The sequence below is a fragment of the Sphaerulina musiva genome, assembly GCF_000320565.1.
Source record: "Sphaerulina musiva SO2202 unplaced genomic scaffold SEPMUscaffold_2, whole genome shotgun sequence".
Taxonomy (NCBI): domain Eukaryota; kingdom Fungi; phylum Ascomycota; class Dothideomycetes; order Mycosphaerellales; family Mycosphaerellaceae; genus Sphaerulina; species Sphaerulina musiva.
In genome coordinates this window covers 376,349-399,709 of record NW_016017384.1, presented here as the reverse complement: position 1 = coordinate 399,709, position 23,361 = coordinate 376,349, and the positions used below count along the sequence as shown (strand labels likewise).

The 23,361-nt window shown below is 53.4% G+C and overlaps 8 protein-coding genes across 8 annotated transcripts; 5 read left to right on the top strand and 3 right to left on the bottom strand.

The window, feature by feature from the left end:
• Positions 1-483: 483 nt before the first annotated feature.
• Positions 484-3,321, bottom strand: SEPMUDRAFT_146978 (uncharacterized protein). The gene has a single exon (XM_016904005.1). It carries the CDS (start codon positions 3,262-3,264, stop codon positions 598-600), a length of 2,667 nt encoding a protein of 888 aa, XP_016763095.1. The 5' UTR covers positions 3,265-3,321; the 3' UTR covers positions 484-597.
• Positions 3,322-5,160: 1,839 nt separating this feature from the next.
• On the top strand, positions 5,161-7,023 carry SEPMUDRAFT_146977 (uncharacterized protein). The gene is made up of 2 exons (XM_016904004.1): positions 5,161-6,132; positions 6,188-7,023. The coding sequence occupies exons 1-2, from the start codon at positions 5,256-5,258 to the stop codon at positions 6,325-6,327; spliced, it is 1,017 nt and encodes a 338-aa protein (XP_016763094.1). The 5' UTR covers positions 5,161-5,255; the 3' UTR covers positions 6,328-7,023.
• A 56-nt stretch (positions 7,024-7,079) lies between these two features.
• SEPMUDRAFT_146976 (uncharacterized protein) lies at positions 7,080-8,141 on the top strand. Its single transcript, XM_016904003.1, has 2 exons — positions 7,080-7,329; positions 7,386-8,141. The coding sequence occupies exons 1-2, from the start codon at positions 7,134-7,136 to the stop codon at positions 8,030-8,032; spliced, it is 843 nt and encodes a 280-aa protein (XP_016763093.1). The 5' UTR covers positions 7,080-7,133; the 3' UTR covers positions 8,033-8,141.
• Positions 8,142-8,406: 265 nt separating this feature from the next.
• SEPMUDRAFT_146975 (Cullin-domain-containing protein) lies at positions 8,407-11,415 on the top strand. Its single transcript, XM_016904002.1, has 2 exons — positions 8,407-10,842; positions 10,904-11,415. The coding sequence occupies exons 1-2, from the start codon at positions 8,692-8,694 to the stop codon at positions 11,090-11,092; spliced, it is 2,340 nt and encodes a 779-aa protein (XP_016763092.1). The 5' UTR covers positions 8,407-8,691; the 3' UTR covers positions 11,093-11,415.
• A 527-nt stretch (positions 11,416-11,942) lies between these two features.
• Positions 11,943-15,881, top strand: SEPMUDRAFT_37042 (cation-transporting ATPase 4; the record flags this gene model as incomplete). Its single annotated transcript, XM_016908660.1, has 1 exon — positions 11,943-15,881. One exon carries the CDS (start codon positions 11,943-11,945, stop codon positions 15,879-15,881), a length of 3,939 nt encoding a protein of 1,312 aa, XP_016763091.1.
• A 184-nt stretch (positions 15,882-16,065) lies between these two features.
• SEPMUDRAFT_37223 (uncharacterized protein) lies at positions 16,066-16,695 on the bottom strand (the record flags this gene model as incomplete). Its single annotated transcript, XM_016908664.1, has 3 exons — positions 16,066-16,329; positions 16,443-16,520; positions 16,627-16,695. The coding sequence occupies 3 exons, from the start codon at positions 16,693-16,695 to the stop codon at positions 16,066-16,068; spliced, it is 411 nt and encodes a 136-aa protein (XP_016763090.1).
• An 867-nt stretch (positions 16,696-17,562) lies between these two features.
• On the top strand, positions 17,563-19,774 carry SEPMUDRAFT_146974 (uncharacterized protein). The gene is made up of 2 exons (XM_016904001.1): positions 17,563-17,751; positions 17,915-19,774. The coding sequence occupies exons 1-2, from the start codon at positions 17,730-17,732 to the stop codon at positions 19,684-19,686; spliced, it is 1,794 nt and encodes a 597-aa protein (XP_016763089.1). The 5' UTR covers positions 17,563-17,729; the 3' UTR covers positions 19,687-19,774.
• Positions 19,775-19,891: 117 nt separating this feature from the next.
• On the bottom strand, positions 19,892-23,220 carry SEPMUDRAFT_146973 (DUF663-domain-containing protein). Its single transcript, XM_016904000.1, has one exon. It carries the CDS (start codon positions 23,061-23,063, stop codon positions 19,929-19,931), a length of 3,135 nt encoding a protein of 1,044 aa, XP_016763088.1. The 5' UTR covers positions 23,064-23,220; the 3' UTR covers positions 19,892-19,928.
• Between the last annotated feature and the right edge of the window lie 141 nt (positions 23,221-23,361).

The window sequence follows — 23,361 nt, the reverse complement described above, 5'->3', positions numbered from 1 at the left end:
AGCTACCTCGAGAAGGTAGGTAGGTAGGTAGGTAGGTAGAGAGAGAGAGAGAGAGAGAGAGAGGAAGCTGCAGATTGATACACTTCTGCAAGGTAGATAGCAGGATAGATGCTACTGTCAATTACTCATTACTACACGTGATAATAATATTTCTCCGTTTTTCTTTTGGGCCTTCCTCGTCCAATGCGATCAATGCCCGGGGGTATCATAAAAATAAAACAACAAACGCAAGTTCGGTACATAATAGAGAAAAAAAGAAATTCGGATGCAAGTGTGGCATCCCAGTCCCGTTCGTGGTACACATCCCACACCCTCCCGTCCGTATATGATGATGAGCAAAAGGAAAATTGGATGCATAACCTGCACAATCGAGGTCGACGGTCAACGTCGACCTTCGATGCGGTCGCTCTCGTGGTGTCTGCCGTGCAAGTTGCCTCTTGTAGAGCAACTGTAAAAAGGAAAAAAAAAAAAAAAAAAAACAGAGGAAAAGAAAATGAAAAGAAAAAGAAAAAAGAAAGACCCTCCGGTATGAGATTCGTCAAGTAATTAGTCGTCTTAGTAGTGGCGGTCGTAAGAGTGGTGCTTGAGCCTTTTCGCTCAGTACCCGCCGACTTCGATGCCCAGGCCGACGCTGTGCATCGTAGGAGCCGGTGAACCATGCGCACTGGTCGGTGATCCGCCGAGTGCGACGCCAATCGGCGTGCAACTGCGTGGATGTGTTCCTTGCCTGCTGCCGGCGCGACTCGTGGCTCGGCTCGACGGCCGACCTGCAGGAGGAAGTTCCGGCAAAGGCGCGGTAGGTGGAGGTGCAGGTGGTCCCAGACCAACCAGAGAAATGCCACAGTCCATCTCGGGCAGCGAGGCAGAAGCTCTCACTCTACGCTCATGCGAGAGCTTATAAGGAGATTCGCATCTCGTGGGGAGAGGCGTGACTTCGTCTGCCTGTTCTCCAATGAATCTGCGGGTGCTGAAATTGAATGTCTCTCCGGCAGCTCGTGCTGGAGATACACGGCCTGATATGGCGACAGCCGATCGAGAAGGCTTGAGGGATCGTCTGGGAAGCGCCGCGCTGGATCGCGCCCGAGTGTTGGGTGACACGGGAGATAGTCGTGGCGCGGACAGCAATAACGCGACGTCGGTTCGAACCTGGAGAGATGCTGGTCGGCGAAGGGAGCTAGACTGCCGGAATGCTTGCCCAGATGTGGCGCTGATACCTTCAACGGGCGATGCGGATTGTGGTGGCCCTACTGGTGACACGGGTGGAAACAATGATAGCCTGCCAACAGAAGCGCGTCTAGACTGGTCCATGGCTGCAGCTGCTGCAGCCGCGTGCTCTGCGAACGACCTTTGATTCGTGCCGGCTACAGCAGTGGGATCGACCTTGGCAATCAGAGTGGTTGCGGCCGGTATGGGGGAACGTAGGCCAATATCTGTTTCTGTATATTGCGAAACGCGCCTGCGGCTAGGTTGCCGGAGCATGCTGTCGCTGGTGTTGATCCGAAGAGGCAGGCTGAAGGAATGAGAATCTTGCTTCGGCGGCCTCGTCTGGATTGAATGGAGTGTGCGGGACTGCGAAATATCCGGGCTCGACCGAGAGTGCTGCAGACTCAATGTGTATGTACTAGGGTTAGGCAGCTCGGCCAGGAACGATTCGGGTCTGACTTGATCTCCAGGATGCGGAGGACGACCAGAGCTGATCTTGCCTGCCTGCTTGCCCTTCAGCATACTCTGGGCTGAACACAGCGGCTGCTTCAGCGCAGGGAAGCCCCGCGACTTTTCGACCGTCTCGCGCTTGGCCTCGGTTTCTGGGCTCAGAGGCTCCCATATAAGTGGCGCCGACGCTAGCACGGCAGACCGTCGCTTCGAGATCGAGTAGGATGAGAGATTGCGGTATAATCGGTTGACAGTCAGGTCGTCCTGTTGAAGGCTGGGACTCTCTTTCGTAAGCTCCATAGGTGGGCTTGAAGTTATCGAGTTGGTGCGGGAAGTCAAAGAGGCTGACGCTGTTGGCGTAGTCGAGGCGTGCGACGAACGTGCGCTATCGCGCAGCTTGTCAAGCTGCTTCTGATCCTCCGATACTGCTATAGACGAGCTGATGGACGGGGTGTCCGAGGTAGCGCGAGGTCGTGACAAACTTGCCTGATCGATTGGAGTCATCTGTCTTTGCTCAACGCTCTTGGCAGCACCTGTGTCCTGGCTCTTCCTATCAGTTGTAGTCGGGGGAGCTGTGTCGGCATCGGCTGTCCGCGGCTTCGCAGGCGAAACGTTCGCAATTGAAGCGCTCCTCTTGACTTGGTAACGATGGCTCAGACTTGGCACCAGAGCGGGCATCGACGAATCGCACTCTCGAGCCCTGCCTGACGAAGAGCCTGATCTCGCTCGTTTACCTCCTTGCCTTTCAATCTCCTCTCGGATGGCAGTCATCCATTCATCCATGTCCTCCGCTCCAGACATGACCAACAGCATGTTCGAAGCAGCACGGCGTGTGGCCTGACTCCGCAGACCGAGCTTCGAGAAAAAGGTTGAAGCTGGGTTCATTATGACTCCACTGTCGTCCACGGATTGAACAACTTGTAGAACGTGATGCTTGCCAGGTATCAGATCGCACGCGTACGCAGCGCTGTCCTTCTGAAGCTGTAAAACCTTCTCGGGGAATCGCTGTGGGTCTCCAGTAGCTGCGTACTGCAACAAATAACCAGAAGTGACCAGAACCATGAGCTTTGTAGGCAAGTTGACCGGCGAAACAGATCCATCGTCAGGATCCTGTGAACTTGGTTTTAGTTTCATTCGAGACTCGAAGCTGTGTCTCTCCCCAGACAAATGCACCGATTGCGCGTCTGCATTTGGCACATGCAGTGCTGTACCAAGTCCGCGGTGCTTAGACCTCTGCGAGGCCGTCTCTGGTGGCAGATGAGACACTTCAAATGATGCATGCTTCGTAGCTTGCGGCCAGACCTGGAACAGCGGAGGAGGTTCAAACGTGCGCGCTCTGCCAGTGCGATCAATAGGTACCACAGGCGATGAGTCTGTGATAGCTAGCATCGCGGCTTTCGCTGAGTATGATTTCGAGGTCGAAGGCCGCAGGCTTGCGCTTTCTGCGTCAGCATGTTGTGTTCGCGTCGGAGGCTCTGGGATATCCAGACCCAGTTCCGCACAACCTTGGAGCTTGTCGACCTTGGACTTGCTGAAGAGGCTGAAGAGGGACATCTTGCTGGATGTCCTCTTCCGCAGCTGCGGCACTGGAAGGGTGGTGGTATCACTCATGAGTGGAAGCGGATCTGCATCTTGGAGATGCAGAATCTGGGATGGACGCGATCGAAGACTTTTCCGTTTGTTGACAGTAGAGGTAACGGCGGAACAAGCAGGAATATGTTGCCTAGGGTTGGGCTGCTGGTCGTAGCCACAAAAACCTGCTGTAACACCGAGTGTGGTCTGAGATCGTGATAGTTCCGGAAGCCTGGAGTTGTCGGCATCTTGTGGAATTTGAGCGGAGGACTCGAGAGCCGGCACAGCAGGCAGATCCATGTGATCGGGCACCGCAATGGGTGACCCTAGCACGACGCCGCAGCGAGTTCGCAGATTCAGGATAGTCAAAGCGACTCGTGAGGTCCTGCAGCTGTCTCGGTACGTACAGTCGCCTCCGGAATCCCGCGCTTAGCTTGCTTCAGACAGAGAGCTAATAATGATGACCTGTCGCAAGGAGGGTGAGTGATGGGATATAAACAGAACGCGCAGTACGGACGGTTTCTGGGTGACTGGGTGGTCCAGAGATTCGAATGGATGGCGATACCACACGCTGTCCCTATGTCAAGTACATGTACCACCTGAGGGATACATAGGTGTATGTCTCGGGAAGGAACCGTCTACGAAGTTCGCTACATGCGGATGCGCCAATTCCAAGCGAACGGTACAACGAGATGAGGCAGATCGCTCCCAGTACATGTACTTGCTTCAGTTGCCTGATGATTAGGTACATTTACAGTGCGCGGTCTCTCCCCTGGCAGGGAATTGGCTTCTGTGGCGGCGGCAGCTTGAGACTTCTCAGCTAGCAGATCACGGGGAAGGGGTGGGGACGGTGCATCCGCCGGTGTTGTACGCGATCGTGGTGTACATGATTCAAGTGCTGCTGAAAGGGTGTGATCCCTCTCCCGATGCTGGCAGATGTACCTTATAGCAGAGGACGGTTATAAGGGCGAGTTGAAAATAACATTACAATCAAGGCTGTCGACTTCATGCAGCCAACAACGATCGCACGCAGGGGAGGGATCGACAGATTCCGCCGGGTTGTTTCTCATGTGGCAGGGCGACCCAGTCTGCGACGGAAGGCCAAAGTGTGTGCGGCATTCAGCGGCAACGCTCTGGGAGTCTGGGTATTCAAACACATCACCGGATCGACTTCAGGCTCATCGAGGATGGCGTGGGCGTCCATAGCAGCGAGGCGACAAATGCAGTTCGGAAATGTCAGAAAACGGTCGGGAGCCAAAGACTTCCCCCCTGCCCTGCCGGTGACGATATTGGGTTGGTATCGTCACTATCGAGATTCGAGAGAAGAGAGAGAGAGAGAGCGATGCGCATGGCGTGTGGTCTGTGTGAAGCAACGGGCACCCGGGGGCACCGTGCCGTGCATGGAGGAGCAGTGTGAGCACCGCTAGAGATCCGCACCCTCCGCTAGCCATCCCCCTCTCCCACATGCCGATGGGCAGCAATGACCGTGAACGGCATCCGATGCGTTCGATGGGGGTTCGGGGCGGCGGCGTGGCGCGGCGTGGTGCGGTGCGGTGCGGTGTGGTGTGGTGCGACAGGAAATGTAGGGTCCTCAGTAGGAGGTGGGAGGTGGAGGTAGGAGGTAGGAGGTACTGTACAGAGTATGCATCTCCGTAGGAGGTACGGAGGTAGCCCCCCACCCCATACATGCAGGTGTACGTACCTTTGCCTCATCGAAGCAAACCTGAAGGCAGGTCACGTGTTTAGTCCACCACCAACAGGTACCTACAGGAGGTGGGACACGGCTGCTGCCGCTGCCGCTGCCGCTGCAAGATGCCCCGCTGCCGCTGTGAGCCGCGAGTCTCGTGAGTGCTCTCTCCATGCATGCACACCACCTGGCAGACCATTGCTCACACCTCGCATGGGAACGTCATGACAAACACGACGACACCTACCTCACTTCCATGTATCTACCTCTTACCACTGATCAGTAAGGCGTATACATGTAGCTCTCCCCTCCTGCCCTACATCTCTCCCATTTCTCTCGCAACATGCCTCCCGACCTGAACACGCTGCCAACCTCCAGACCGCCATCAATGCCTGGATCACCAATCGCTGCGCGCCCGCGTAGGATTTCCATCAGTAACCAAGAAGCTGCTCGACCCAGTCCACCATCGCCGCGCTCGCCCTCGCTGTCCTCTCTACAAGCAGCTGCAACCATCAATGCAAGCCTTCACCACTCACCAGCCCGCACGTCGCCGAGTATTGAAAGGCGCAGATCATCTCTCCTGAACAACCTCATACTAAATGACCCTGCCGTGCCTGCTCCAGGAGAGCTGCAACAAAGTGACGGGAGTAGCGGGAGCAATGCAGGAAGTCCGCGGTTTGCAAGAAGATCATTGCACACAGCAGATCCAAACCACCAACGCCAGCCTAGTCTGGGTGAGCTGCATCAGGAGCTAGAGAATGAGCAGGAAGCACAGGTCAATCGGTTGTTACAGATGATTAGAATCCAGCAGGATCAATTGGCGGCCATGCAAAGACAACAAAACACGGCCGCAGAGGGCTCGTTGCCGTCAACGGAGCATGCTCGATTGCCATCGCCGTTGTCCACTCTTCCTATCCCAGTTGGCGCCGCCATTGCCGAAGCGCCAACTCCGATGCCGTCTAGCTCGACATCAACATCGGCAGCTTTACACCAGCATTCCAACCGGCCACATTCTTTGTCCCGCACATCGTCAGCTCTGGTGTCGAATCCCGGAAGTAGGGGCACTTCACCAGCTCTTCCGCCTCAGTCCGGCGGCCTTGGGGCATTGACGGGGGACTTCTTGCTCGGGGGGACCAGAGACGATGCTGCTTTCTACCAGGCTGAGACGCAAATGCTGACACGAGAGAATCAAATGCTCAAACTGAGAATACGAGAGCTTGGTTAGTCATCTGAAACAACTTACCTAACATCTCACATGCTAACCGAACCCACCAGAGCACCAGATCGGTAACTTGGGAGGCACTCACGTCCATCAACACTCGCCTCTGACGAGCCCGCCTGCAACATTTGGCTCGGAGGCTGCTCTGCCGATTGCAGCAACCTCGGATGCGAATATCAGTACCAAGGGGGATTGAGCTCCGTATGCCTGCAACATGTGACATTATGTGCGATTGGCGAGGCGTTGGGAGGTTCAAGGGTTTTCAGGGCTGCGAGAAAAAGCACTCTATGCAATGAAGCACACACGGTGCTTGATTTTCAGGCTACTGGCTCGACTTCAGAGCCTCGAGATGAATATCGTCTTACTGCGACGATATCTTTCCTTGTACGAATACTACGAGTAAGCAGCAAATGGATTGGTGGGGTCAGATTCACATTTCGCTCTGCAGGAATGCATGTGAAGAACGGTTCCGTTGAATGTCCTGGGATCCAGATTCTCGAGTACAACCGTGCCAGCTCTGAGTGTCACTAGTGATTAAAGCGCTCATTGTTCAGCTTGAACTGAGGTCACAACGATGCATACGCTCGCATTGAAAACGAATGTAGATCACTAGGTGCCAGGGCTTGTAGTTTGGCCGTCCGACACATGGATGTCCGCTGTCGCACTCCGGTTCCTGAGATTTCGGCTGTTCTGGGCTGTGGGACTAGGAAGTCAGTCTATCAGTAGGAGATCCATGGATGAAGACAGAGCGGTGGCTCCAGTCACGAAATACATCAGATATGGACCTGTATGTATCCATAACCATAGATGTCTATAGATGTCATGTTAGTGCATCCCGTCGCGACCGCTACGGCTGACGCAAAAGTCATGCGAGTCGGAAGGCGAATTTCTCCGACCGCATTTCTAAGCCGTTCTATGATCGCAAGAAACCGCCCGCGCCTCTCCATTGCGTTGGCAAGTTTCACCACTACAGTCTTTTCTCTCCTGGCATAGACAGTCGCAATGTTCAGACCTGCATTGCGAATTGCGACAAGTGCACGCACAGTGCCAAAGGCGCAACGATACATCGGGAGGCGATTCGCAAGTACGGGAGCTTCAAAACCGAGCAGCTGGAAAGGAGCGGCCCTTCGATGGACTGCGGCCGGTGCTGTGGTGTATTACTACAACACATCCAGCGTATTTGCGGAAGAGCCACAATGTTCGTAGCTAGACCGGCTGGAGACGCATCGTGAATCAATGCTAACAGAAGAGCAGATGCTGTTCACGCTGCGCCTGAAACGTCTGCGGAACGAGAGACGCAACTGAGCATCGACACGTTAGCGCAACAACGACGAGCACAGGCACGACATGATATTCCATCATCTCGAATCCAGACGAGCGACAAACAGACGACTGAGCAGCAATCCACAGTAGCTGCAGCAGACGGAGAGAGCGCAGAGGCAGGAGGACCACAGGGCCTTGAAGAAGAGGCGGAACAGCAAGGCGCTTTCAATGAAGAGACTGGCGAAATCAATTGGGACTGCCCCTGTCTAGGAGGCATGGCACATGGTCCCTGTGGCGAACAGTTCCGAGCTGCATTTAGCTGCTTTGTCTACTCGAAGGAGGAGCCGAAAGGAGTGGAGTGTATCGAACATTTTAAAACGATGCAAAACTGCTTCCGAGAGCACCCAGAAATCTATGGCGCAGAGCTGGATGATGACGAAGTCGCCGAGGTGCAGGCTGAGGAGGACAGAGCGCAGGCCTCGCTCGCGCAGTCAAGCGATGCGCAAGCAGGAACAGCGTCAGCGGAAAGTAGCAAAATTGGAGCTGCTAGTGAGGTGCAGTCGAGCAGACCGCCGGCCGAGCGGACTGCTGAAGAGGGTAGTGAGTTGGTGCCCAGAGCTGCTCATGATGCTCGGTAGACGAAGACGATGTACAGATGTGAGTACGCGCATAAAGGGCGTCTGCAGGCGCTGTAATGGTAGCATGGATAGATGTATCATAGCTGTACAAACAGAACGTTCGAGTCGCTGTTGTTGGTACCTGTATCCATCACATGGAAGGTAAATAGGTAAATCACCGCTCGTAGGTGCTGCGCCTGTTAGTGAATATTTGACGCAGCTGCCTTGCGCGCCCATGAAGACCCTGAGTACCAGCCAGGTAATGATGCAGTCACTTCCTCTCAGGCTCAGGCTCAGGGCAGGCTGGGCCGGGGCTGGCCTACCTACCTTACTACCCTACCTTACTTTACTGACACTCTTCATGTTTTTCTCTCGACACTTGGTCCTTCACTTCACACATTCGTGCTTCACCGGCCCCCGGCTTGAATGCACAAAAGCAACATTTCTTCTAGAGGATCTCATTCTTCGCCTTTCTCTCCCAGCTCGGCGCGTCGAACACTCGGGCATCACGAGTGCTGTCTGAACCCTCCGGCTACCTTCCGCCTTCACCATACGTACAGCAGCCGCTTCAGGCATCCTCACTGCTAGTGGAGAGTCGAGCCGCCGAAGAAGCGCGCGACGCTCATCTGTGTCTTTCCTCCATCATCCTCACCGGTCACCACTTCACCACCACATCAGCCATGTCCAACTCCGACTTGGCCATCAAGGCCAGTGCGCGTGTAGCGCCACCCATACCCACCAGCAAAGACGATATCAATGGCACATGGAACTTCCTCGAGTGGGGTGTGGATCGAATCATGTTCAACTTGAGCGAAGGCGTGGACCTCAAGACCTACATGTCGCTGTACACTAGCATTCACAACTTCTGTACTGCACAGAAGGCAGCCGGCATGGGCTCGCAGCAGAGCAACTTGAACTCGAACCATAGGGGAGCGCACCTTCTCGGCGAAGATCTCTACCATCGGCTGAACGAGCATCTGAAAGTGCATCTCGCTGCCGTGCATGCAGAGATGATCAAGCACACCGACGAGGCTCTCCTAACATACTACATCAAAGAATGGAAGCGATATACCCAGGCAGGAACATACAACCACCACTTGTTCCGTTATCTGAATCGGCACTGGGTGAAGCGCGAGATGGATGAGGGCAAGAAAGATATCTACGACATCTACACTCTCCACCTCGTGCGGTGGAAGGAGGACATGTTCGGCAGTACCCAGAATGCAGTCATGGATGCAGTGCTGAGGCTGGTGGAGAAGCAGCGGAACGGTGAAACCATCGAACAGTCGAAGATCAAGGACGTGGTCAACTCCTTTGTCTCTCTGGGCATCGATGAGGCAGACAGCACCAAGACCACTCTGGACGTGTACCGCACATATTTCGAAAAGCCGTATCTTGAAGCCACGGAGAAGTACTACGAGGTTGAGTCGCACCGGTTCCTTGCGGAGAACTCTGTTGTCGACTACATGAAGAAGGCCGAGCGGAGACTGGATGAGGAGAAGGAGCGTGTTCCTCTGTTTTTGCTGAACGAGATCATGGCCCCGCTCATGAAGTGCTGCGAAAATGCCTTGATCGCGAAGCACGCCACCACTCTTAGGGATGAATTCCAAATTCTGCTCGACAATGACCGCGAAGACGATATGGCACGTATGTACAAGCTTCTCGCCCGCATCCCGGAAGGCCTTGATCCACTCCGCGCTCGATTTGAACTTCACGTGCGACAGGCTGGTCATCTCGCCGTGGAGAAGGTGGCTGGCCAGGGTGACAGCCTCGATCCAAAAGCGTACGTCGACGCCTTGCTCGAAGTCCACACTCAATACTCTGCTTTGGTGCAGAAGGCGTTCACTGGCGAATCAGAATTCGTCCGCTCTCTGGATAACGCCTGCCGCGAATACGTCAATAGAAATAAGGTCTGTGAAAGGAATTCTAGTAAATCGCCCGAACTTCTCGCCAAGCACTCAGACAATGTCCTCAAGAAGAGCACCAAGGCTACGGAAGAGGATAATATGGAGAAGTTACTGGATCAGTGCATGACCATCTTCAAGTACGTAGAAGACAAGGATGTCTTCCAGAAGTTCTACTCCCGCCACCTTGCCAAGCGTCTCGTCAACGGCACCTCTGCATCTGGTGATGCTGAGACCAGCATGATCTCGAAACTCAAGGACGCTTCGGGCTTCGAGTACACCAACAAGCTGCAGCGTATGTTTCAGGACGTGCAGACCTCCAAAGATCTCAATAATGCATACGAGGAGTGGCGTTCGCAGACCATTGACAAGGAAGATCGCAAGGAAGAGGTTGATGCCACTTACCAGATTCTCGGGACCGGATCGTGGCCGCTGCAACCTCCCACTTCGCCTTTCGCCCCACCAGACGTGATCATCAAAACTTACGAGCGCTTTCAGACGTTCTATAGTAACAAGCACGGCGGCCGCAAACTGTCCTGGCTATGGCACTTATGCAAGGGCGAAATCCGCGCCAACTACGCCAAGATGAACAAGGTTCCCTACACCTTCTCGGTGTCTACCTACCAAATGGCCATCCTCCTCATGTTCAACGACAGCAACACCGTCACTTATGATGATATGGCCGAGCTTACCTCACTGGCCAAGGAAACTCTCGATCCGTCCATTGCCATCATGATCAAGGCCAAGGTGCTCACGGCTAGCCCGGAGGGCGCTTCTCCCCAGAGCGGGACCTCCTACAGTCTCAACTATGGTTTCAAGAACAAGAAGCTCAAGGTCAATCTCAATATCGCTATCAAGTCCGAGCAAAAGCAGGAAGTCGAGGACACGCACAAGACCATCGAGGAAGATCGCAAGATGCTCATGCAGGTAAGTCTCTCCCATTCTACTACGATTTCAATCGCCATATACTGACATGTTGACCATGTAGTCTGCAATTGTGCGCATCATGAAGTCGCGAAAGACTATGAAGCACGCACAGCTCGTGTCTGAGACCATTGGCCAAATCAGGAGTAGATTCTCGCCCAAGGTCTCTGACATCAAGAAATGTATCGATATCCTCATCGAGAAGGAATACCTCGAACGTCTGGAGGGCGATGATCTTGGCTACCTGGCTTAGATGCCCTTGGGATTTTGCGATTCTATCTGTATATGTGGAAGACATACAATGGCGTTCAACAGGCGGATCGGGAGAGACTGAAGAGGTCTCTGCGACTCACTTACGGAAGGAAGGAAATCATCACGGACGAGGATCGGATTCAGGGTCTGCTTAGCATGGCGTGGGCGTTGCGTTTAGGGTCGTCGACTCGCTGTTTGGTTGATCATAGGTATCACACGCGATACGGTAGCGGGCCATGAGACATGCGTATAGAGAATGATACAGATGCGAGATGTGAAATATTTCTTCTGGCCTAAGTACATTGCTTGCACGTTCCACTTTTGAGGTTTGGTGTGTCGTATACACCCGTCAACAACTACTCAGAGCAAGAATGACGACGAACAGTTGCAGTAGATACCTTAGATATCTATTCATTGCAAATTCAGTGCTCCCGACTAAGTCATTGAACATGCTCTTCGCTCGTGGACAAACACGTTCTGCGGGCAGTTGAACTTGTCGATGAATTCTGGGTATCTCTTCTGTTCTCGTGACCGCTACGGTCTGATCTGTATCACGCACACCGCGGCAGGATGAGCTTCTATGTGATTATTTCCTGACAGATTGGGTGTTGTGAATATTGTTGGGATGAGGGAGAGGAGTACCCAAGAGAAGTGAAGTGAAGTGTCGTCCCGAAGGAAGGATGCGCTGCCGAAAATTATAGTACGGAGGACCGACCAATCCTCAAAGTGGAATACGTGGGACTCCCGACCTTTGCCTCCCATCGACATCACCAACAAAATGTAAGGCCGTCCCGGACGTCACCCACTGCGGTCTGCGCGATCGTCTTCTAATACTGGACAAACCACTAACCATGTCTCTCAGGCCCGTCGAGATCCCGATCGAGCGAGCAGAGATCAAGTCGGCCACTCTCCACAACGCGCGCCCTCTCCTCCTTCACGCCTACATCCTGCCCTTTGTCTTCCTCTGGCCGCTCTTCTTCAGCTACTACCTTCCGCAGGCTAGCTATGACACCTACATCAACGGTCAGGAATGGACGTTTGTCTACGCCGGCACGATCGTCACCCTCCAGTCGCTCACATGGCTCATGACCTTCTGGAACGTCAACATTCGCGCCCTGTTCACTGCGAGCTCCGTCAATCGTGTGAGAGACGCTGGTCTGATCAAGGTCATTCCCAAAGAGAATGCGGGTTCGAGTGAGATCTGCACAATCGAGAGGGAAAGGACAGGCGGCATCGAAAGTGTGTCCTTTTTGTTCCAAAAGAGACGTTTTCTCTGGGACGACAGCAAAGCTTCTTTTGCGCCGCTGACTTATGCGATTGACGAGGAGCCTAAGCCTACGATTGGGAGCTTCCAGGCTTCCAAGGGCTTACAGAAGAGCACGGAAATTGAGAAATTGACACAGTACTACGGGAAGAATCTGTTCGACATTCCGGTCCCAACTTTCACCGAACTGTTCAAGGAACACGCTGTAGCGCCGTTCTTCGTCTTCCAGATCTTTTGTGTAGGTCTGTGGATGCTGGACGAATATTGGTACTACAGTCTTTTCACGCTGTTCATGCTGGTTGTCTTCGAGAGCACCGTGGTTTGGCAGCGACAAAGGACACTCACCGAGTTTCGCGGTATGAGTATCAAGCCATATGCGGTCTGGGTCTACAGAGAGAATAAGTGGGTTGAAGTGCAAAGTGATGCGCTTCTTCCGGGAGATCTGGTATCTGTGGGTCGGACTAAAGAGGACAGCGGAGTTGCTTGCGACATGCTGCTTGTCGAGGGCAGCGCCATTGTAAACGAGGCCATGCTTTCTGGCGAGAGTACACCTGTCCTCAAGGACTCGGTACAGCTTCGACCTGCAGATGCACACCTGGACCCTGAAGGACTGGATAAGAACGCTTTTCTCTGGGGCGGTACCAAGGTGTTGCAAGTTCAGCACGGAAATGCTTCAACAGATGCGCCCGATACGATACCACAAGTTGCCTCTGGTGTTCCTCCTGCGCCGGACAAGGGTGCTCTAGCCATCGTGATCAAGACTGGATTCGAAACCAACCAAGGCGCACTTGTCCGCACCATGATCTTCTCTACTGAACGCATTGGCGCTGGTAATGTGGAAGCACTTCTGTTCATTCTCTTCCTCACAGTCTTCGCTGTTGCTGCATCTTGGTATGTCTGGACTGAGGGTGTCAAGCAAGACCGAAAGCGATCGAAGTTGCTGCTAGACTGTGTCCTCATCGTGACCTCCGTCGTGCCACCAGAGCTCCCTATGGAACTCAGTCTGGCAGTCAACACTTCCCTGGCCGCACTCAGCAAACTTGCAATCTTCTGTACAGAGCCTTTCCGGATACCTTTTGCTGGACGTGTGGATGTGGCATGCTTTGACAAAACTGGCACCCTTACTGGCGAGGACTTGGTCGTCGAGGGTGTTGCAGGACTCTTCCTCGGTCGACAGGACGCAAAGGTGAAGACAGAGGCAGATGGAGCCCAAAGCCAACTGACTAGAATCACCGACACTGGGTTGGAGACAACACTGACCTTGGCTACTGCCCATGCCCTCGTCAAGCTCGAGGAGGGCGACGTGGTAGGCGAGCCCATGGAGAAGGCCACATTACAATCACTAGGATGGACTCTCGGCAAAAACGACACACTCACCGCAAAGGCCGGCACCAACGCACGAGGGGCGTTGGCTGGTGACCTTGTGCAGATCAAGCGTCGTTTCCAATTCTCTTCTGCCTTGAAGCGGCAAAGCTCTGTTGCGACTGTTGTCACTTCTGATCGTCATACTGGTAAGAAGACCAAGAGCACATTCGTCGCTGTGAAGGGTGCGCCCGAAACCATCCGAAAGATGCTTTTCGATGTGCCTTCGAAGTATGAGGAGACGTTCAAGTACTTCAGCAGAAATGGTGGTCGCGTTTTGGGTCTTGCTTACAAGTACATCTCAACCGGCGATGAGATCACACAGAAGAAGATCAACGACCTTAAGCGTGACGATGTGGAGTCCCAACTGCACTTTGCCGGTTTCCTGGTGCTGCAATGTCCACTGAAAGACGATGCGATCGAGGCTGTGCGCATGCTCAACGAGAGCAGTCACCGTGTGGTGATGATCACCGGTGATAATCCACTTACAGCATTGCATGTCGCTAAACAGGTCGAAATCGTGGATCGTGATGCGCTCATTCTTGATGCGCCGGAACACGATGACAGCGGCAAGAACTTGGTCTGGAGAACCGTTGACGACAAGGTGAATATTCCTGTGGATCCAAGCAAGCCATTGGACCCCGAAATCCTCAAAACGAAAGATCTGTGTGTCACTGGGTACGGGCTTGCGAAGTTTAGAGACACTCCACAATGGCATCCTCTCCTCCGACACGCATGGGTCTATGCTCGTGTCTCACCAAAGCAAAAAGAAGAGATTCTGCTTGGTCTCAAAGAGCAGGGCTATACCACACTTATGGCTGGTGATGGCACGAACGATGTCGGTGCTCTCAAGCAGGCTCACATCGGTGTTGCCCTTCTCAATGGTAATAGGAGTGACATGGACAAGATGGCCAAGAGCTTCCGAGAAGCCAAGATGAAAGAGATTTACGAGAAGCAGAAGGCCATGATGAACCGCTTCAATCAACCCGATCCTCCAGTTCCTGCGCACATTGCCCACCTCTACCCACCTGGACCCAAGAACCCACACTACGATCAGGCCATGGAACGTGAAGGATTAGTCAAGCAGAAATTGCTTGAAGAAAAGGTCGCAGCTGCAGAAGAAAAAGCCGAAGCCACTGCGGATAAGTACACTGCGCCGGTGGTGGAGAAGACTGAGCAGGAACTCAAGAGGGAGAAGGCCCAGAACGCGGCCAGTGCGATGGCCGAGAAACTTTCCATGTCCATGATGGAGAGCGAGCTCGACGACGAGCCTCCGACCATCAAGCTTGGTGATGCATCCGTCGCTGCACCCTTCACTAGCAAACTCGCGAACGTTGTGGCCATTCCCAACATTATCCGTCAAGGACGATGCACGCTCGTGGCCACCATCCAAATGTACAAGATCTTGGCGCTCAACTGTCTCATCAGTGCATACTCGCTCAGTGTGTTGTACCTCGACGGGATCAAGTTTGGAGATGGCCAAGTCACCATCAGTGGCATGCTCATGAGCGTCTGCTTTCTGAGTATTTCTCGCGCTAAGCCTGTGGAGAAGTTGTCGAAAGAACGACCTCAGAACAACATCTGGAACTGGTACATCATCCCATCCGTTCTCGCGCAGTTTGCAGTCCATATTGTCACACTCGTCTACATTACTGGCGTGGTCCATCACTTTGAACCCCCGAAAGACCGCTCTGAAATCGACCTCGAAGGGACATTCCAGCCTTCCCTGCTCAACTCTGCCATCTATCTCTTGCAGCTCATCCAGCAAATTTCGACATTTGCCATCAACTACCAAGGTCGTCCCTTCCGAGAATCTATCAAGGAGAACAAGGGCATGTACTGGGGTATCGTTCTCGTCACATCGGTAGCTTTCAGCTGTGCGACCGAGTTTGTTCCAGAAATCAACGAAAAACTGCAGTTGACACCATTCACGACGGAATTCAAGGTCAAACTGGTGGTCACGATGATTGCCGACTATGTGGGCTGCTGGACATGTGAGAAGATTCTCAAGACGCTGTTTTCGGACTACAAGCCCAAGGATATCGCGGTGCGACGAGCGGATCAGTTGGAGCGAGAACAGAAGCGGTTGGCGGCAGAGAAGGCGAAGGCGGATCGAAAGGTGGAGGAAGCACGACTCGGCAAGGCCGGGCTGGCTGCATCCTGATTCAGTCTGGACCCGAGGCCGCTGGCTGTAGAGACGAGATCTACAGTATAGATTGTTCAACATGTAATGTATCATCCCTGACTGACTCTTGACTTATCACCACTGATTGTCGTGGCACGTTTGCTCCTTCCTTCCTTCCTCCACCCTTTCCTCCCGTCTCCCCCAACCCCATCAAGACCTCACCTCACGAAACCTCCTTCAACGCCGCCCCAGCAACAGGCGTACACCACTCCGGCGCAGTCTTGCGATAAATCTCCACCTTGGGAGCCAGCTTCGCATCCAAGGTCAAATCATCCACTGTACCGCCCTTGACCAATACCACACCTTCCAACGCTTGGACGTCGGCGGTCATGATGGTGCCGCATTTTCCGCAGTTGGTGTAGTTGATGGGTTTGCCTGAGTCGCCGGTGCGCGTGTAGAGGAAGTTTGTGCCGGAGAGTTTTTTGAACTGGAGCACGAAAGTAAGAAAGATGATGAGGAGATGAGGAGATGGAAAGGTATGTACTGATGATGGGGAGATGGTGGTGGTGGTGGTGGTGGTGCGGGGTCAGCGGAACTTACTTTGTCGAGGGGAATCATGAGGTTGTAGGAGCCATTGGAACCTGCGGTTTTGCGGCAGGGAATGCAATAGCAAATGGCCTGGGGGATGAAATGTTAGATTAAAGGTAGGGAAATTGTGTTTTTTTTTCTATAGAGGCTTTTCATCATCATCATCTCTTGTCGTGTTCGGAGGGAGATTACATACCACGCCGCTGGGCTCTCCTTCGTACTCGTAAGTCCACTCGCCGCAGACACAGCTTCCTTTGGTGGGCATGTTGATTGATTGATTGATTGATTGACAGAAATGAGGTAAGGTAGTAAAGAAGCTCTGTGAGCAGTCAGCTAAGAGGATGTCATGTATACTTTCTTTATATACTACTACTGCTGCTGCTGCTGTTGGTCCACACACAGGACAGACAGACAAACTAGTGAGTGTGCCCTGGCCTCGGATGTGGGAACAGTCGATACGACAACCTTGACGCTGACGTCGGGACGGACGTACGTACGTACCTTATGTAAACTCTGAAAAAGCAGTTCGACGGTTAAGGTATTCTTCAATATGTTCAGGAACGAATTCGATCAATCAAGCATATCCTTGATGGGCCCAGGGGAAAGAAAGCATTATATATATATCATAGACTTCATAGTACCGTATTTTATTGTGGCCGTCGGTTATGCTGTTAAGATTCCTTTGACCCCGCTGTCAACGTGTGGAGAGCCTACCTCCTACCCGCTGATTGTCTTTGCTTTTGCGATGCTGGATTGGGTTATAAGTGAAATGATGGACAAAGGAAAGGAGAGAAGCAAAAACGTCTTTTTCAATTCCAAAGATACCTACCTTACCAGGTAGGCTCTCTGCTCTGTGTCTTTGAGCATGATGCTTCGAGTGCGATACTTGGCATTCGTGTACTGTAATGAGAAGTGGAGGGCCCGACCCGGCAACGACCGTTTTTCACCTTCACCAGTTATAGGCTGAGTAGAGGCTCACGTGAGCGTTTTTGACCTTGACTAGGGGTACGATAAGATCTCGGGCCGTTGCATTATCGGTCTGCATTATCGTCATTAATTGGCGGGATGGATGGGGGGGATCCTCGAGTTGGCTTTCCTGCTGATCATCATTCGTAAGCTCGAAGAAGCTCGTTCACTACATACTCTCCCGTCCGGCCCATCGCCTACAGGTACCTCCGACCTCCTCGACCACGAACCGAGCAGTCCTTCATCGAGCGTCGACTTCCGCAGTGAAACGAGAATCGACGCAGCATTCCATCGAGAAGGAAGCAAGGCAAGGCAAGGCTACAACGAGCCGACATGGCAGCTCCGGTGGCGAGAGGTGAGTACCTCCTAGCAGCAGCCCAGGCATCACTACGCCACGAACGCGAGACACTGCAGGCGTCCGCCACCCTGTGTACACCTAGTGCAGCCACATCTTCATCTTTTCGTACCCCGTTCACTCGACTTCTCACCAGAAACACATGTCACTAACATGTCGAGAGGCATCATTATCTCCCTGACACTGATCGCTGGCCTGGCCGCTGCGGCCACCCAGAACCCGCAGGTCCAAGCATGGCTGGAAGAGCAACGCAAGAAGATTGCCGAACTGCTACGACAGATCGGAGAAGAGCTCGACCCACAAGCGAGAAGAGCAGCGGAAGCCTTCGCTTTCGAAGGCAGAACGGTGAGGAATGATGCGGGACTGGCTCGCGAAGCAGAAGGAAGCCAACAGGCCGCAGCGTTGGCTACTGGTAGGCGGCTGTCGAGTCCGAGCACGATTCGGAGGATACCAATTCGCGGTCCCTCGGACCCAGACGAGGCAGAGGAGCGTAGAAGGAAAGGCAGAGAGTACCTGGCGAGAAGGAATCGACAACTATATGAACTGCAACAGAAGCGCAAGGCCGTTGCGAAGGCTACTGGGCTCGAGACACCACCAACGCCGACTTTTGACGAGCTCGTAGACGCAGAGGGCAATCTCAAGCGGTCGGAAATGCTCAATGACGAGAAAGACCTTCCTGCGACACCGAATACTGACCCCATTCCCGAACCTGTGCAAGAGGAAATGAAGCAAGTGGAACACCGCCTGGTCGAGCCTGTTGCACAGGAAGAGTCCAGTACTGCTGAATCAAGTGGCTGGTTCACAGGATCGCGATACGCCAACCCATTCGGCGACGAGTATGAACTCGAACGGAGTGTGACACCCAAGCCTCCTCTTCCACCGAAAATCCAGCTGGACACACAGTCGGAAGCTGCTCGGGCACCTACACCACCGATTTCGGTGCCCGGCGCGTTTGACTCGACGCCAACAGCAGAGCCATCAGAGCAGGTAGATCACTCCGCATTGAGCTATGAAGAGCAACTCGCAATCGCATTATCATTGTCGGAGCAGGATTCATCCGGTCCATCGGCCACTGTTCGACAACGGCAGCCCGCGGAATACGACGACGCAGAACTGAATGCTGCCATCGCTGCCAGTCTCCGGGAGATGGATGACCAGCAAGCTGCGCATGCCATCGCGAATGCCGAACCTGTGACGCCCAAGGTCATGCCCGCTGACATGCAGATGCTCGTTGATGTGACCCCATCCACACCCACCTTCGCTCCTCGTGACCAATGGGCCGAGCTGTTTCAACCTCAGTTCTCTCCGAGCAGAGATCCCATCTCACTCTACCCGCAGTCCAACCAACCCTCGTCAGAGGCGTCAGAGGCGTCAGATGAACTCTATCGTCTTACTCCCGAACTGACCAAAGCACGACTGGCCAGCCACACTGAGCAGCAGAGTGCATCCCTGGCCTCATCATCTGCAGGCTCAGCGTTGCCATTTGATCCTGTTCGTGACGCTGCCGCTGCTGCTGCTGTCCGACCAGTGCCAGATGTGATGGACGCTAGTTTCTACTCTGCCCATGCCGAACCATCTCCTGCTCCCAGCTCCGCTACTTTTGACCGCAGCACACCGATGCTAGTCGACTATAGCGAGGATCCCGCACCACACCCAGGTCAACGCACCCCTACATCTCGAGCGCACTCATCATTTGGCTTCCAGACCGATTCTGATTCTGACACATTCGCTTCTCTCTCTGCACCCCCTTCTCGTACAGCCTCGCGAGCCGAGTCGAGAGCCAGCGGGATCTCAGGCATCGAAATCGTCGATCTGGTCGACGATAGTGATGTGGACTTGTTGTCTGAGGAAGGCGATGGCATTGCGACGCCCGATAGCTGGTCGGAAGTGGGAAGTCGGGATGCGGATAGCGATATGGAAGAGGCGAGGACCTAGTAATGGGGCGATTACACGGAACCAGAGCTGGATTTTGGGGATATGTAGAACTCGATACCTATTGGCTTCCGTATAAATGAATTCAAACGAATTGTATATGAGTTGATGATCAACGTCACTTTCTCGAAGCTCAGATGAATATTCGCCTTTCGGGACACAATCTCAGTACTTTTGTACAACAGCTGCATTCCTTTTTTGAAAATTACATTGCATGTCCTAAATAAATCCCATTTACTTACTTATTACTCCTTTCTCCTCTTCTTAAACTTCCCACCACCCTCAGCATCACCACCCCAACTCTTCCTCTTCCTCCCCTCTTTCTTCCAATACTCATCTCGCTCCCTCTTCTCCCTCTCCCTCTTCTTCTCCTCACCCTCTCGAACTTTTCGCCGATAGCCCTCCTTGCGCTCCTCCTGTTTCACCCGACGCTTTTCCACTTTTTCCTTTCGCAACGTCATCACCTGCTGCATCAACCTTCTCGCCACTTTCTCTTCCGTGCCACCGACGACTACGGCGCGTTTTTGCATGTACGTTTCTTTGCTTTGTGGCTTCATCTGTGTGATTTGGGATTTGTATGGGAGGTCTGCTTGCAGTTTTCGGGGCACTCGTAAGGGGTTGAAGTGGCGCGTGGCACGTTCGATGGGAGTGTATTTGCTGTTTTTTAATTGTGGAGTTGGCAGGTTTTGCTCCGCTCGCACTTGGCCTGTGAGACGCATGCCTTCCCATTCGCCGTCGCCGTCGCTGCTGCGGTCGAGGAGGTTGGTCACGGGGTTGTAGAAGCGATGGGGCCGGATGGGATACCAGGCGCGGAGGAAGATGATGTCGGACATGAGAACTTTGTCTTCAAAGGTCGCTCGGAAACATCCTTCGGGCTTGGAGAGGGCCTTTTTGATCTGTCCGCGGATACCAGAGACGGTTTTGATGCCTGCGCCTTCGAATTTGGCGATTTCGAGGGCAGACGAGAACATGTCTTTGACAAAGGCCGTGTTCTTGAAGATCTTGTACGGATGGCCGGTGAGTTTGAGCTTCTTCACAATCTCGGTGCTTTCGTCCACATTGAGAACCACACCTGTTGCTGCGATGCGGAACCCGGGATTCTTGTTCGAGAAGGATTGTACGCAGCAGAATCCCGTATTGGGAGCGGCGAGAGGTCCGTAGAATGTGCCGAAGCAATGCATGTGCTCGGGAGTGTATTTGAGCATGCGATTTCGTGTTCGAGAGTCGGATATGCTGTACACCGGTGTGGACTGGAATCTTCGCCAACCGAGAGAGAAGATGAGAGGATCGTTGGTCTTGAGGATCTTCTTGTGCCATCGATGGCGTTTGATCCGGACCTGCACGAATCCCATGCGTTCTTCTGTGGGCTGCAAGCCACCGATGAGGAGTGGGAAGCGGGCATCGAAGTTCTCAATGAACTCGACTGGCACATCGGAGAGGATCAAACGAGCATATGTTCCGGCTCGGAACCCTTCGGCGCGGACTCGTGTAGCCTCATCAAGATCCTCGAATTCCTTGCGATTGATGTCTTGCTGTTTCTTGAGCATTGCCTTTTGAGCGTCGTACCACTCGTCTTCGCCAAACTCATCACCCTCAGCATCGCCGTTGGCTTCACGATTGGTGTTTTTGGGGTTTAAGAAGCCTTCGCGATCTTCTTCTTCAAAACGCATCTTCAGCTCTTCCTTCTTCTTCGCGTTCTTCGCTCGTTCGTCTTCGATGCTGTCGGCTGTCATTGCAGCACCACCATCCGCGTCGCCAGCCTCGAGATCTTCAAACTCTCCATCGCCTTCGCTGTCATCATCGAGACCTTCAAAGTCATCGTCTTCGCCCTCGCCAAGCGCATTGCCATTCGCACCAGTCAGGCCGACAGCCGTGAATCGTTGACGCAGGGCTTCCATGTTATCCTCGTCTGTCCACTTCTTCTCGAGTTCTTCATAGTCGTATTTGGGTATCATACGATCTTCCAGCGCTTCATCGTCGCCGGGCTTTCTGCGGCTGAAAAATCCATCGTCTTGCTCATCATCGACACTCTGATCCTCATCTTCCTCGCCTCGCCACTTCTTCACGAGCTGAGCTGTTGACAGCATGTCATCATACATCATTCTCGCCAAATCTGCGACTCTGTATGCATGCTTCCTGCCTGATAAGGCCTTTGCGCGCTCTGCCATATTGCTCTTCCATCGGACCTCGCCATCATCATCCTCGGAGTCCAGGTCAGAGTCTTCAGCATCCGGATCGTCCTCGAGCTCCTGATCAGACACGTCTGACAACGATCCAAGATCGCTGTCTGAATCGGCAAAAGCAATATCTCCTTCCACTTCAGTATCCTTGTCATTTTTCGAGCTGCGAGCCTTTCCAGACTCTTGCTGGAGCGCTTCCAGGTCCGCTTCGTCGTCTGTCTCCCCACTCTCGAACCCTTCATCCTCATTATCCAACTCTGTATCGTCGCCTTCTCGCTCGTATAAAGTAGCTTTACGCGCGGCCTTCCTTCCAGTATTCGTAGCATCATCGTCGTCCAGACTCTTGATGCGCCGCCCGTCATCGAACAGTGCAATACCATTGTCTTCAGCTTGCTTCCTTTCTCCCTGCAATCCGACAACCATCTGCTCACCCAGCCCTCTATCTTCGTTGTCATCATCCGGGTCAAAAGTGTTGCTTTTGATGTCAATGTATACAGCGTCTTTATCCACCAGTACACCGCCCACATCGCTCATGGGCGCATATATGACCTTCTGCTTCTCCCCCAATTTCCTCCTCTTCTTCGTACCATCTGCCTTCTCCTTCGCCTGCTCAAAATACGGGGTAGGGCACGGGTCGGGTAGCGATTCGACTCGTTCGACATTGAGGTCTCCAATACCAGGAATATGGACTCGCGCATCGTGGGATGGGAAATTGGTGCCCCGCAGATATCCGTACAGGGCGACAGTCCGATCGCATTTCGGATTCTCTTCCTTCTTGGTCTCGGGAGTAATGTCCAGCATCCGATCGGCCAATGCATAGGGATGCGAGTTCCTCCACACGAGCGGTCGTGGATTCTTCATCACACTCAAGAAGCGAGACAAATTCAACACCTCTCGATCGGGGTACCGCCCATTGATGACACCCGAGAGATAGAACAGTTTTGCACCCTGGTACAATTCTGACCAAAACCGATGCTTGAGCCTTTTCTTCTGCGCCTTCAATGTATCCTGTTTCCTGAAGAGATCCAGGTGTGTCAAGATGCCAAACACATTGCCTGGCATACCCGTACTACTCAACACAGACAAGAACTCCATCGTCTCCATTTCGAAGCCATAATTCCCATCAATCATGAGTAGCACGATATCGACGATTTTTGCCATGTCAATCGCGGCAGCCAAGCTATCACTCGGACTCTCCATGAAGGTGAGTCGCCGCCTCTTACTCGTGACAACGGTGATGGGTCCTACCGGCTGCGATACAGCTTGCTTGGTATACCTCCTCACCAAACTCTTGATCAACGTTGTCTTTCCCACCCCAGGAGGTCCTACGACGCCGACGACGAGTGGAGGCGCTTCTTCGGGGAGTCTGTCGACGAGCGGGACATGGAGCCGCTTCTCTTTGATATCATGGCTGCGAGCACCTTGCTTTTGGAGGCGGCCGGGAGCGCTGAAGGCGAAGGCTTTGGGGTTCGGTTGGGACGAGTCGTGCTTCTTCTTC